Raw genomic sequence first — 15,824 nt, forward strand, 5'->3', positions numbered from 1 at the left:
AAAATGACGTTCACACTGTCATTGTGATTTAGCGTTTTAGCTAATTTTATTTACTTACTGCTTTGTTGCTAAAGAATATTATTAAATATTAGTACTGCGTAGGATTTTAACCCTTTATAAGGCAGAGGCGATTTGGAAACCACTTAGTTAATAAACATTTATAGAGAAGAACATCCTCTTTTTTATTTAACTATTATGGTATTATATAGCAAATATATCAGGCTTTCTTTTCTTATTTATACTTTTTCGGTCATAATTTAATTTTAGTGAAATTAATTAATCTAAAGTTTGTGGTCAATGAATGCACTATGCCCGTTAAGGGAAGCAAGCATTTGTCACTGTTTCCATTATACTATTAAATACATAGACTGCTATAGTACATTTCGATGCTAGTGCGGAAGGTATGTCATTACTTCACGAGTACCGAGATATCTTGCCACGAGCCGCAGGCGAGTGGCAAGACTCGGGACGAGTGAAGAATGACATTTCCGCACGTGTATCGAACGACGTTTTTTAATACAGTTGCGAAAAAATAAGAAAAACATTGTTAATCGTACACTAAACAAAAGTGGTAACAGTGACAGCTCGGTTAGACGTCGTCTTTAAGTATATTACATCTATGGGCGTTTGGCAGCTATTCCGTTCCATTCAGTCAACTTATTAAGAACGGAGTTTTCAATATTGAATATTAAAAAATAAACGTGTTATAATGATGAAGAGGTAAGTAATTAAATATGAAATATGTAATATTTTTCGTATTCTTACATTAACGATAGGTTTTTATGCTGATTACGACGTTTAAAGGAAACTAATATTAACACTCATCAATAAGTAGTCGTGAATTGGAACAAGTATAAATTTAAAAAAATTGGAAAAGTAAAAAGCACTAGTTCGAGATAACCAACTTTCCGCACGCTAAACAGCTACGTAAAGTAGCACTTTTTGAGCAACTGTATTAAAAAAATCATAACCCTTTCTTTTGGCTTTGCCGTAGTCGGGTAAAAATACACAAGTCGCTGTATCTAATAATTTCTATTATAGGCGAGTGGTGAGACTGTTATTGGTATGATAATAAGGTCTAATTTTGATAAATCCACTCTCCATCCACGCTCCATCGTGAATTGCAATATTTGCAATAACTGAACTACGTTGTTTGTAGTATCAGGAAAGTGTATCATTTGCCACCTAAGATTAATAAAATTATAAAAGGTTACATGCTATTTCGATAAATATTGTAATTAGAACTAATTGCATAGTATTACGTACATGGCAGTTATGACAAGTGAAGAAGTATTGAGTATTGCCTGTCACGTATCTGTCTTGATCGTCTTTGGATCGGCTTTTCATTGTACTAACATAAAATAAATTTAATATTTGCTTATTTAATGTAATGAGTTCAGAAAAAATGTGCAGATTCAACGGTGACGACGTTGAAACCCAATTAAGGCAGTTCTTCAGTTCATCTGATGATGTCAGTGACGGTATGCAATTATATTCTTCCCAAAAATATGACATAAATGCTAGACTTGACGTACTCCAAAGTAGAAATTATGACCTTGAAGAACTTGAAAACATCTTGTCTGAAAATGTGCCGTCTACCAACGTGTATTCCCATATCATGGCGTCAACTGAAAACCAAACGAAAGTCTCCAGGACACAAAGCGGTCAAGCTACCTTTAGCCAGCAAACAAAACAAAGAAATTGGGGTAGGGCAACTGGTTCATTTTATGAGCTAGATTTTGACGAAGACTTGATACCACGAAATAAATATACATCGAGAAGTCAACCAATAGATTACTTCAAAAATTTATTTCCCGAAAAACTGCTGGATTTAATTGTACGTAATTCTAATCTCTACGCCCTGCAACAAAGATCTAACCAGTTTCAAGAAATAAGTAAAGATGAAATGTCTGCATTTTTAGGAATAAACATACTGATGGGTATACATCCTTTACCTAGCATCGATTTGTACTGGTCCACTGACGAATTCTACGGCAACCCGGTCATTAAAAAAGCAATGACTTGCAAAAGATTTAAAAAGATCTTAGAAAATTTGCATGTGTCGAACAACGATGACAGTCCCAAAGTTAAAACGGATAAATTAAACAAAGTGCGGGACATGGTCAACATGTTGAACCATACATTTTCAGAAAACGCAACACAGTCAAAACATCAAACTATAGACGAAAGCATGATTAAATTTAAAGGACGCTGCTCTTTTAAGCAATACATGCCAAATAAACCCATTAAACGCGGTTATAAGGTATGGGCACGCTGCGATTCAAAGAGTGGTTATTTATATGAATTTCAAATCTATACAGGAAAGGAGGATGTTGAAGAAAATGCTTCCAGTGGGTTAGGCTACAAAGTCGTAACATCGTTATGTAAAGATGTTGAAGCAGGCACCTTGATAGCAATTGACAACTTTTTTACGAGCTTGCCCCTCTTAGATTACCTGTACGAAACGGGTATATTTTGTGTTGGCACATTTCGTGCAAACCGCATAGGGATTCCACTTTCAATTAAGGAAAAGCCCAAGGGAAAACATGCACAACTAAAGCCTGGAGAATTCATGTATGAATACGATCCGCCGTTATCCGTTATAAGATGGCACGATTCCAAAGATGTCCTCATCATGACTAATGCTTTTGATCCAAGGAAAGTCGAAATTATTTACAGAACTCAAAAAAATGGAACCAAGAAGGAAATGTTTTGTCCGAGGGCTATTTCTCAATACACCAAAGTAATGGGAGGTGTCGATAGATTTGATCATCTGAAGTCCACGTATACCATTGGACGAAGATCTCGTAAGAATTGGCACAGAATATTTTGGTATATATTTGAGGCTGCAGTCATCAATTCGTACATACTGCAAAAAAGACAGGATATTTATAGCCATCGCGAGTTTCGTTACCGACTTGGTCTAGCCTTAATAAATGGTTTTAATGGCCGCAAAAGGAAAGCATCATCTTTTCCACGTAATAAAAAAGGTGGAAATTTCGGAATACCCGACGAAATTCGTTTAGTAAATGTGGGCCTGCATATGCCGTTTCCTACAACATCATCAAGGTGTAAATTTTGCAGTACAAAAACAACACCGAAACGGACAAGTTATATATGTAAATATTGTGGTGTTCCAGTTTGCATTTATCCATGCTTTGAATTGTTTCATCAAAAACATGATTAAAACCTACATGCTGTTCACCTTACAAAATACTGGCTGATTGATAAAAGTATTTATTTTAATACAGACTCATAAACGTCACAGTAAATTATATTGTCAATAAAATGGATTATTCTCTAATTTTACGAAAAACATTTTCCAAAAGTCCTAAGACATTATACAGAACTGCCTTATCAAAGGTGTTGCATGTCATGAACTCAAACATACAACAACATTTACAAGATTATAGAAATTCTGTATTGGAAAATGTAAGAACCGATGTTCTTATACCATGGATTAACTGAAATGTATGTATTTTGAATTTATACAAAATTTCTGATTAATTTGTTTTTTTACAGCTCCTTGATATCCAAATTATGTTTCACCGCTTGGCTCTACCGACAACGATATGGCTAGATTTATTCTTTGAGACAATACCCCACGAAACAATATGCCTGCAAGAGGAAGGCATGATGCCAATAGAGACATGTGAGGAATATTGTCACTCGCAGAATTCCAGACATTTCGTAAATGAACCATATTTATGCGATTTATATTGTAGAATATGTGGCGGCGAATTATTCATCAGAATTCCAGGCTTTAACTGAAAATAGTTTTAATCCTACCAGCAGAAGTGGAAAACTTTTTTTTTATTTACTTCACGCAGTTCATTTATTTCATTAAATACATAGTTAGATTAGGCGGAAAAGATAATGGACAGTCGGGATTGTATGATTGTAGTTTATCGATAAGTATATTAAAAACATGTATTGGAAAATGTAAAATATAAGCTATATCTAATGAGAACCAAGTTTAATTTATTATCAATTGAGACCTGACGGTACATAATTTACGACCGGAAGTCTCGTTCTAACTCCTTGATAGAAAGAGACTTCCGCTTGTAAATTGTATCGTGAAACGGGCCACAGGTTATAATTTTTTCAGTGATATTCCTATAATAATCCTACCCTCTACTAGATACACAATAATATTCGATTTACGATTAACATTATGTAGTCAAACACCAGTCTGTAAAGAGCATCATTATGTTTGTTGTCAATGTCAATGAATAGGTGTATTGGAAACAGATCATCTGAAAACTCGAGTGCACTAACGGGCAGAGTGCATATAATGACCACATGTTTTTATTAATGATTTCGGTTTTTTTTTGCCGTAGATGTGTTCCCCAGTGCATTACAAACTTGGTAGTGTATTTAACTTTCACGTAGCATATCTGTGTAACTGCGGCCTTATAAAGGGTTAAAACTAGCAAAATGTCAGGACACATTGAACCCGATGACAGAATGTTGCGGACTCCGGAAAACAATGATATTTGTATATTTCCAAGGTGCCTCAGAAACGACTTCGGGGAAGTTAGCAATATTACAAAAATAAACTTCCTCTGTAAACTGAAATTCTTAATATCAAGTGAGACGAATGTTTGCAATTATCACTGCACAGTTGGGGAAGACGAATGGACAGAAGTGCTAGTCTTGCCCACCAACTGCACGGATTTCGGGACCAGCCATGCAAACACAATCGCCGACCTTCTCAGGTTTTCACTGAATAGAGTACACGAAGTGGTGTCGGAGATGTTCTGCAGTGTCTTGTAGCAATACATTGATTTGATTTATATTATTTCAATTTTAGTTTTGTGTCTGTTTATGTTAAGGATTCATGGAAGTAAATTATGTGATATTATATCTTGTTTCAATATCTGGATTAAAATTACGTAGGTAATTATTTTAGTCCAGAAATAATACTACCGACCATAATATATACTAAATATCTCAATACTCCGCATAGTAGGGCGAACCCGCTGTCTCTTAAAAGATTATTCGCTGGAGAAGAGAAATGAGATAAGCGTCACGTACTTCCGTGTCGCTTATGCCATTCTGCTGTTCAGCGTTGTAATCCTTACTTACGAATACTTGAAACAGTCACTCATTTGACCAATGACAGCGCGCCAAGCACTCGGTACCCTGTCCCGCGCCCCTCAGTTTTGGCAGCCTATGTTTCATAGAAAGAACACGCTAAGCGGAGTATTGAGATATACAGAGTGGCTCATTCAAATCGGTCAGTATGGGAAAGTCTGAAACTATCAGACATACAAAGATTTGTTCTTAGGAACCATGTCACCGATTTTGGTAAAAAGAAAAACTGCATTCATACATTTGAAAAAAAGTGTACCCAGCTGGGGAATCGAACCCGGTTGTTTTGAAAAAAAATAAACTTACAGTTTTTCTGTTTAAATAACGATTGTGTAGGTCTTAAGCAGTAAATGTCTCTATGAAACATGCATTGTTTTCACATACTTTAATTTATCATAGTAGGCGTTCGAAGTGACCACCGTTACAATATTTCCCAGCTGGGTACACTTTTTTTCAAAAGTATGAATGCAGTTTTTCTTTTTATCAAAATCGGTGACATGGTTCCTAAGAACAAATCTTCGTATGTCTTATAGTTTCAGACTTTCCCATACTGACCCATTTGAATGAGCCACCCTGTATAGTATATGCTACCGACCTATCTTTATACAGGGTTGAATTTTGTAATGCCACCTGAAGGGGAAGTACTCTTAATACTGTAGATAGAAAATTTTACTCAAAGAAAACATTCCTTTATTTTTTTAAATAAAGAATACTGCATTCAAAGATTTTTAAAATTTCGCTTGTCGCCCCCGTAATCGAACCGACTACAATCCCTAAAAGTTATTTTACTTTCATTTAATTTATGAAGTTTGTTAGAGAGATTTCATCCATATAATTGACCCTAACGATCGATGCAATAAAAGTACAGGGTGCAACTTTTAGGGATTTTAGTCGGTTCGATTACCGGGTCCGACAAGCGATATTTTAAAAATCTTTGAATGCAGTTTTCTTTATTTAAAAAAATAAAGGAATGTTTTCTTTGAGTAAAATTTTCTATCTACAGTATTAAGAGTACTTCCCCTTCAGGTGGCATTACAAAATTCCACCCTGTATAGCCGAAGATTTTCTATATAACATTTGTTTGGGCAACTCATACCTAGTTACCGGTCAACCAATTTGATTCCTAGGCCATTTCGTGCCTTGTCACAGTGAACGTCAATATGAAGCCGCTTGAGATCTCATATCATTTGATTGTGACAAGGTTCTATAGGTTCTACTTCCAATCTTGCACCTTCAAATAAAACAAAGCGTGGGCCTTTAAACTATAGAAGTTCGTAATTAAATAGTAAAAACTTAATCGCATATTTCTAATCTAACGAAACACAATACTTTTGAGAAATCTGTCTGTGGAATTTGTAATACAAAGTTACTGATTTCTCAACTAAATCTAACCTATCTTTAATATTATCTTTTATCTATTAGCATTTATTCACCAAGGCACGACAAAAGGACTTATGATTTCTATGCAATGTCCGACAGAAATAACTTTTTCTTGTAAATCGTTTAACGCCGACTCAATTTCCTGATGTATCTCCGCATATTCCCTCTTTTTCTTGTTTGTTGTTTTTTTTAAATCGTACGATGATTTTTCAGAATCTAACACGTCTAGTAGATGTGCTAAAGTAGGATGTGTTCGTCCAACAAAACTGTTATTTTTGCGGTGCCAACCTTCAACGTTGTTATTAGTTCTGATATTTTCATTTGCACAAGAACAAGAATTGCCGAAATCATGTTTTTTAAGCCACTGATTTCGAAAATATGTGTTGAACTTTTTAATTTTATTGTCTTTAGGGCTTCTTCCAATAACATATTTATACCCTTCATTAATGTCACTCTGTGGCAAGCGGGCTATCCCGATACATCTTGATACGTGTCTTTTTAATACTCTTGTAGTTATCTTCAGGGATTTCGCTTTTTTCCACAAGCAGCGATTGAAATGATAGTAGCAGCCTTTAAAGATGATTTCAGGAAATGTTTGTTGAAAGGCATTTATAGCAGCTACCTCAAAATCGAGTGTAATTTTAGCTGGTTGGAAATCAGAAATCTGCTTCTTGATCAATTTCAGTAACAATTTATAAGTTACTGTTTTCTTGTTTGGTAGAAGGGCATAAAATATAGGGGTAATGATGTGAGTTTTATCATCATATCCGTGTATTGTGTATTGATTCATACTGGCCGTATTGTTTATGGTTTCATAGTTTTTATACGAATGTCTATGTTTTGAATATGTTTAGAATTAGAATCGGATTTGTACTGAAGATGGCTTCCTAAAATAAACAACTGCAATGAATATCCAGGTCTTTCCTTCTTAAATATAAAACATGGTGTCAGAAGATGAATCTGAAAATGAAGAAGAACGCCATGCCAAAGACGTAGCAATAATTGGGTCGATTAAACCGCTAAAAATCGACAGTCAAGTGCCAGAAAAATGGAGAATATGGAAACAGAAATTCGAAATTTATACTGAAGCAAACAAACTCGACGACTTCCCGGAAAATAGAAAAGTAGCCATATTACTGAATTTACTTGGAGACGAAGGCCTCACAATATTTAACTCTTTCTCCATAGACAGAAAAACAGCCACTCTAAAAGAAGTTATAGAAAAATTCGACGCCAAATTCAATCCACTGAAAAACCTAACCGTGGAAAGGTATAACTTCTTTTCTAGACAACAAAATTCCGACGAAGATTTCGAAGAGTATGTCACTGTAATAACTAACCTGAGTAACTATTGCGAATTTGGCACATTAAAAGAGAGTCTCATAAAAGACAAATTTGTCATCGGCATATCAGATAAAAAAGTAAAACAAAGACTACTACAAGAAGACAACTTGACAATCGAAAAATGTCTCAAAATTGCAAAAAGCATGAAATTGTCACAGGAACGATCATCTAAAATAAACAATAATGAAAATCAAACAGTTGATTCAGTTTCAAAATCATACCGTCAGCAGCATCGTCGTAATAGCTCAACTGGAAGAAGCATGTCACAGTCTCGAAGAACGTCAACGTCAAACGGAAACAACCACTACCGTCGTGAAAACAGAAGTCCCAGCAATAACTACCGTCGTGAAAACAGAAGTCCCAGCAACACGCGTACGAGCACATGCACACGCTGTGGGCAGATACATCGTTTTAGGTGTCCAGCTAAAGGAGTCACTTGCAGGATTTGTAAGCGTAGTAACCACTACGAAAAGTGCTGTTTCTTCAACAAGAATGTCAACATGGTAAGCATCCGCAGGGATAATGATATCTATATCATAGCAAGCATAGATAACCCTTCCTATAAAAGTAAATGGACAATGAACTTAAAAGTAAACAACAAAACTTTGCCATGTAAGATTGACACAGGTGCTGAAATCAATGTTATTTCTAGATTTGTACTAGAAGACTTGGATAAAAATGTACCTATCATTAGTGCTAATCATAAACTTTATTCTTACACAGGTAACAAAATACCCATTGTTGGAGGATGCTACTTAAAATGCACATTTTCCAACAATGAGACGGCAACGGTCTATTTTGTGGTAGCAGATATTGTAAGTCGAACCATTATTGGACAACAAACCATTGATGAATTTGGGATAGTCAAAAGGGTATTAAACATTGAAGAACAAAAGATCAGTCAAAATCCTAAAAAGTCGTGTCTAAAATCTTCAAAGTCAAGGTCAGTACCCAATGTCGTTGATAAATATCCAAATTTATTTGAAGGTCTAGGTTGTCTACCAGTAAAAGCTCATTTGGATGTGGATCCTAGTGTCAAACCTAAGATTAGTGCCACTAGAAGAATACCTTTTGCTTTGCAAACGCGTCTAAAAGAAGAATTAAATAAAATGGAAAAATTAAATGTCATTGAAAAAATTGAAAAGCCCACTGATTGGGTCAACTCTATTGTCGTAGTCGAAAAAGCAAATGGTACCCTTCGTGTATGTTTAGATCCACGTAGCTTGAATGAAGCTATAAAAAGACCTCACTATACGTTTCCTACTTTTAACGATTTGCGATCAAATATAGCTGGTGCAACAGTTTTCAGCAAGTTAGATGCTAGCTCAGGATTCTGGACGATACCTTTAGACGAGGAAAGTAGCGATTTATGCACATTCAATACCCCATTTGGCAGGTACAAATTCCTTCGTTTACCTTTCGGAATTAATTCTAGTTCTGAAATCTTTCATAGAACTATGGTTCAATTATTTGGTGATTTGCCTGGAGTTCAGATATTCATAGATGATTTATTAGTTTTTGGTAAAACGCAAGCTGAGCATGACGAACGATTAGCCAATCTCTTAAAAAGAGCACAGGAAGTGAACATCAAGTTCAATAGGTCAAAATGTCAATTTAATATGTCTGAAGTGTACTATGTGGGTCATATGTTCAACAAAGATGGCATTTCTCCTGATAAGTCAAAAATAAAAGCCATTACCGAAATGCCTAGTCCAACAAATGTCAAGGAATTGCAACGATTCCTAGGAATGGTAAATTACTTAGGTCAATACATTCCAAATTTAGCTGAGGAAACTAGTATTCTTAGAGATTTGGTAAAGAAAGAAAATATTTGGCAATGGTCAGAATCTCATGAAAAACAATTTGGTAAGCTAAAGTCTTTAATTTGTAAAGCACCAGTCCTTACTCATTTTGATTTAAAGAAGCCCATAAGAATGTCAGTTGATGCTTCAAAGTCTGCCGTCGGTGCTGTGATTTTTCATGGGAGAAATCCAATAGCTTATGCGTCTAAGTCCCTTACCAGGTCTCAAGAAAACTATGCACAAATAGAAAAAGAACTTTTTGCCATCTTATTTGGTGCCAAGAAATTCCATCAGTATTTGTATGGTAACACTGTTCATGTAGAGACCGATCACCAACCGCTGGTGACCTTATTCAAAAAACCATTAGCCGAGGTTCCTGCTAGACTACAACGCATGATGATTGCCTTACAAGCATATCATTTAGTAGTTTCTTATACTAAAGGGTCAGAAATGTATATCTCTGATACCTTATCTCGAGCTCCTGTACAAGATGAGTCTAATTGTGAATTCAATTTCAATGATTTAGAAAAAGATGTAGAAATTCATGTCAATTTATTAACTTCTCATTTGGCTATTACTAAAGACAAGTTGAATAAAATCCTTGAACACACTAATAAAGATGAATCTTTACAAAAACTGAAACTGTACTTCAAAAATGGATGGCCTAATTCTAAAAAGGAAATTGATCCTATTGTCTCTCCATATTGGAACATCAGAGATGAGATTCATGTTATTAATAACTTAGTTTTTAAAGGTCAAAGTGTTGTCATTCCCATGTCTTTGAGATCTGAAATGCTCTCTATTTTACATGAAGGTCATTTAGGTATTGAGAAAACCAAAGGTCAAGCTAGAGGTACAGTCTACTGGCCCAACATCAATAGCGATATAGAGTCAAAGATAAAACAATGTGAATATTGCCTTATGTTCATGAATAATAAGCCTAAAGATCCAATGATGTCGCATGAACAACCTATATATCCGTGGGAAAAGGTAGCTGCAGATTTGTTTGACTATAAGTCCAAAAAATACTTACTTGTTGTGGATAGTTATTCCAATTACATTGAAGTCGCTCATTTACAGAAAGGCAGTGATAGTAATGCTGTTATTACTAACTTAAAGTCTATCTTTGCTCGCCATGGTGTTCCATTGCAACTTCTTACCGATAATGGTCCACCATTCAACTCTCAAGCTTTCAAAGCTTTTTCAATAAATTGGGAATTTGAACATATTACTTCAAGTCCATACTTGCCAAGGTCTAATGGTCTCGCTGAAGTTAGTGTTAGGATTGTAAAAAATATATTCAAAAAATGTGATGAATCAGGAACAGATCCTTATATTGGTCTACTGCAGTATAGGAATTCCCCAAGAGGAAATCTTAGCTCTCCTGCTCAATTACTTATGTCGCGGCAACTAAGAACAAAACTACCGGCTAAAGCCACTGTTTTAAAGCCCAAAGTAGTAAACTTTAAGGAACATTTGGAACATAAGAAGGTAAATTTAGATAAAACAAGATCTTACTACAATCAACATGCTAGGATGTCTCTCCCTTTGAATGATAATGATTATGTCTATTTCAAGAAAAAACCTACTGATAATAACTGGCATAAAGGTAGAATAGTATCTAAGGCTGATCATCCTCGCTCATATATCATTAAAGATAGTGATAATGTTTTATATAGACGCAATCAGCAACATATTTATCGTCCACAGAACAGTGGATGTGTAACTCGGACTAATATTAGAGATTTTGAAAATAATGATGATAACTATGATTCTTATCCTTTTGAGTCTGATAGTGAGTGTATAAGTATCAATAATACTAAAGATCATGAAAATAATAACCATGATACTTATGCTTTTAATTCTGATCAAAATCAACATTCGTTTTTATGTTCAACACCAAATGCCAATAGTTCCAAAAGCCAACATTCATTTCATTCTTCAACACCTAATTGTGCACCTAACAGTCCCAATATTCCTAGCTGTGCCAATAGTCCCAATATTCCTAATATTCCTATAACTGACACTGTTATACGTAGAGTACCTACTGGTAACTATACTACTAGAACAGGTAGGCAAGTAATTAAACCAAAACGATTAGATTTATAACTTTAATAGGAATTACAACAACACTGGTTTACTCTATAATCCGTACATCTTATAACATTGCTTTGTCGTCCAATATCAATGGTATAATTTACACTTATCACTTTTCCACTGGTGTCATATTTAACTTAACTTGTGTTATCATTTATTCACAGATGTATTTAATTATAAGGATTGTTTCGATAAAAAATTAACTTGTAAAATTTCTGTTTACAGTATGACCAGGCCCCAATTTCACCACGGCTACAATTGTCAGTGACATATGTCGAGCTACAATTGTCAAGCGACAGGTGACATATTACAATTATATGAAATATTTTCTATAGAAATGCTTACATACGTGACAGGCATTTTGCTACAATTGTATGTATTACAATTATGTTGTGAAACAAGAATTATTATTTTTAGTCGACATATTTGTAGAATTGTCAGAGAATCTTGACATGTGATTGAAGGTGTGTCGGATTTGCGTGACAATTGTAGTATTTCGTGGTTGATTCACGCGTAGTTCAAAATGGCTCTCCATGCGAGTAGTAGTGACGCTAGTGATAGTAACAGTGATCTTGATGAATTCGCACATATTAGAAGATTTAAAGAAAGAATTAATTTTTCTTTTGATATTACGGATTTTTCATTTAAGGAAAAATTCCGTCTTAGTAAAGTCAGTGTAGAATATTTAATAAATAGAATTGGTGCACGTATTGAACATCCAACGCCAAGAAACAAAGCTTTGACGCCTTGCCAACAAATTCTTTGTACACTGCATTGGATGGGATCGGGCTCTCAATATCACGTAAGCGGAGATAATCATGGAGTATCTAAGGCTACCATTCATCGGTGTATCAAACGAGTTACGACTGCAATTGTCAACGAAATGTTTGGGATTGAAGTACGCTGGCCGGAGAATTCCGACGCTATCCCGCATTTATTTAGGGAATTAGCAAATATTCCAAGAATTGGTGGAGTCGTTGATGGATCATTAATACCCATTGATTCACCTCAGCAACATGAGTACATGTACGTTGACCGCAAAGGTGGGCATTCGATTAATACAATGGTTGTTTGTGGGCCAAATTTAGAGTTTTTTTACGCCAGTGCGAGATGGCCGGGATCCGTTCATGATGCAAGAGTGCTACGTAATTCAACTTTGGCTCAGCAGTGGGAGAATGGTTGGAGGCCGTTCCCAAATGCAATTTTGTTAGGAGACAGTGCATATGCCATGAAAAAATGGCTCATTACGCCAAACATCCCAGTTGAAATACCAATAACAGAAGCAGTAATGCGATTTCTACGAGCTTTTAAAAGTACACGAAGATTAGTTGAAAACGCTTTAGGAGTATTAAAAGAAAAATTCCCCTGTCTCAATCATCTCCGTGTTCAACCTCTGAAAGCATGCCATATATTTTTAGCGTGTGTCACCCTTCACAACTTAGAAAAACGCCTTGGAGTGCAGTATTATATTCCGTATTACAATCCGGTTGATAACGGTGACAATGAGAGAGATAATGAAGATAACGACGGAAGAGACGGAGACGGAAATCATGCAATTGACCCTGAGGCGATTGAAGTGTTAAGGGAATTAATACAAATCTATACTTAAGGAAATATTTAATGGACATATTATAAAAATAAATACAAAATACAAACTCGTTTATTTCATTACCTTTAGACTACCTACATTAGTATGTTACAATTTATTTAAGTACATGTTATGAAAAAGGTACGGATAGGTACAGCTTGCTGAATTTAAACCCGCTATTTAATATTATAATCAATATATATTATTATCAGTGTAATTGTGTACTTTGTGATTAAAACATAGTAAGAAATAAGTATGCTACTAAAAGGGCTCGCCACCATACATAGCCAATAACTAGGTACAAAATAAGTTTGAAAAAAAAAGAAGTGATTACTTTATAAGAAATTATATAATTTTAAGTTGTATTTGATCTAGTAAGTTGAACGTTTTCTTCTTCTATGTCGACTAATTGAACAATATCTAATTGTACACAATTTTGATCGTGGTAAGGTGCTGTATAAGAAGAATGCGTTATGTTCAATTCTTTTTCTAATTTAAATAATTCTAAATCTAATTTATACTTTTCTCTCTTATAAAGTTCAGTTTTCTCTTTAAGCAACAATATTTCAGCCTCTAATTTTTCCTTTTTTAAACGTATAACGGATTTATACTGCACATTAGTTGAATTCGTTTTATTTTGGGAATTTTGAGGAATAGGTTGACTTGTTTCTTGTACTTGAATAGTCTCAGCCGCCTGAGTTCCTGAGGATTCTGGAACTGTCAAACCCTCTACGACTGGAGTGTTCTTCCCTATTATATTCAGAATAATGTCATCAGTTTCATCAAATTGCCATTTTTTGCCTCCCGCAGATCCTGTTTGGTCACGATTATCCCTTTTTTCCTAAAAAAAACAAATAATTATTACGATTATTGAAAGCTAAAATTTCCTTATGTTGAGTGTTTTTAAATGAACGACCTACAGTCAATCAATTGTAACCCTAGACCACTGTAGAAACTTTTTATAGTAAACGTCAAAGTTACTTCTATGGCTAATACATAGTTAAATAACAGGGTGTCAATAAGACAAGAGTTCTAAAGTGGCCTTGGGTTCCAATTGGTTGACTGTACTTACGTTTTTACATTGAATTCCAAATTAAAATAGTGTAAATAAAATAATAAAATTCATTTATTTCAGACAAATTGATCCATATTATCGTAACTAATTAATAATTCAAACTTGTTAAATACTTACTATAGTCCTCTTTCTCCAATTTTGCCAAGTTGTATCTCTTAGATATTTCCAATCTTTGTCGTACACACCCATTTCATTCAAACGTTGAGCTATTTCCTTCCATTTATTAACTTTCATTTCGAATGTTAATTTGTTATCAAATTTACCAAATAACACGGATTTACTGTCGGAAATCAATTTTAAGATAGTCATCTTTCTTGCAGTATCCATATTGCACCAATATTTATGAAATAAAAATACTAACATACGCACACAAGAAATGCTAGTTTCACGAAGAAAATTACTTAATGGCGGGAATGGACTTAATAGTTTTAAATTGGTTTTATGAAAAAGAGAGCAAAGGCATTTATTTACATTCAGCCAATAAAAAGTATCCCTTCTATACGGAAGCCGCGGTTTGGACGCGGTTTACGTGGTGTGTTACCTACTGAAATATTTGTGAATGAAATATTTTTTACAATGCATGTTCTCGAAAACAGCGTTTTCTATGGACTCAAATCGTGCGGAAAGAAGCACTTTTCTGCACGATTGTGCACCTGTGCATTTTACTTTTCAGTTTTTTTTTTATGTTTAACCCCAATATCAGCCCAACACAAAGAGTATTTACTACGTGAGAATAGTTTAACTTAAAAGTAAAAAAGAGAATTTTCACTCATATTTAAGATATTTCAAAATTAATATAATTCCTTGTGTTATTACTGTTATTCGTTAAATTTTATAAATATACTTGGTCAAGCAGATCTTGTCAGTAAAAAAAGGCGGCAAATTTGAAAAATGTAGGCGCGAAGGGATAGCGTCTCATAGAAAATTTGAATTTCGCGCCTTTTTCTACTGACAAGATTTGCTTGACCGTCTATATGTAATATTATTTTAAAAACAATTTTTAATATGCTTGGGAGAACGTAAATATTGCCTTAGCCTGCACAGTGCGAAAAAAAAAACATGGCCGAGTATAAAGTAGCTAACACACTATCGCACCGCACCAAGGTCATTGTGCGACGCACCCATAAGTAAGAGGGAGAAAGAGATGTCGCTTTCTCCCTTTTACTTATGGGTGCGTCCCACAATGACCTTGGTGCGGTGCGGTAGTGTGTTAGCTACTTTACACATGCGCAGTACGTATCTACACGTAATGAGGCTTCTTAGACGGGCCATATTTTCACTGCATTATGTCAATTATGTGGTCGGCAACTGTTTGAGTCCCTTTCTTACTCAAATGTTAGAGAAAGATGCAAATAGTTGCCGGCCACATATTGCAGTGAAAATATTGCCCGTCTAGAAGCATCATTAAGCGTGGCGCGTGCATGTGTTTAAGAAAAAAATACCC

General features: G+C 34.9%; 1 protein-coding gene and 1 long non-coding RNA gene across 2 annotated transcripts in view; one reads left to right on the forward strand and one right to left on the reverse strand.

The window, feature by feature from the left end:
* The window catches only part of LOC134679018 (uncharacterized), a 473,913-nt gene that overhangs the window by 426,246 nt on the left and 31,843 nt on the right, over positions 1 to 15,824 (reverse strand). The window lies entirely within an intron of this gene.
* On the forward strand, positions 7,318 to 9,237 carry LOC134678607 (uncharacterized protein DDB_G0289917-like). The gene is made up of 2 exons (XM_063537236.1): positions 7,318 to 8,321; positions 8,542 to 9,237. The coding sequence occupies exons 1-2, from the start codon at positions 7,416 to 7,418 to the stop codon at positions 8,575 to 8,577; spliced, it is 942 nt and encodes a 313-aa protein (XP_063393306.1). The 5' UTR covers positions 7,318 to 7,415; the 3' UTR covers positions 8,578 to 9,237.

The sequence above is a fragment of the Cydia fagiglandana genome, chromosome Z (genome assembly GCF_963556715.1).
Source record: "Cydia fagiglandana chromosome Z, ilCydFagi1.1, whole genome shotgun sequence".
NCBI classification, from domain to species: domain Eukaryota; kingdom Metazoa; phylum Arthropoda; class Insecta; order Lepidoptera; family Tortricidae; genus Cydia; species Cydia fagiglandana.

Bases quoted from the DNA above. Each gene is read 5' to 3' on its own strand.
- LOC134678607 (XM_063537236.1), top strand. From the start codon at position 7,416: ATGGTGTCAGAAGATGAATCTGAAAATGAAGAAGAACGCCATGCCAAA. The intron at 8,322-8,541 runs GTAAGCATCCGC...ATTCTTACACAG, and splicing joins TCAACAAGAATGTCAACATG to GTAACAAAATACCCATTGTT.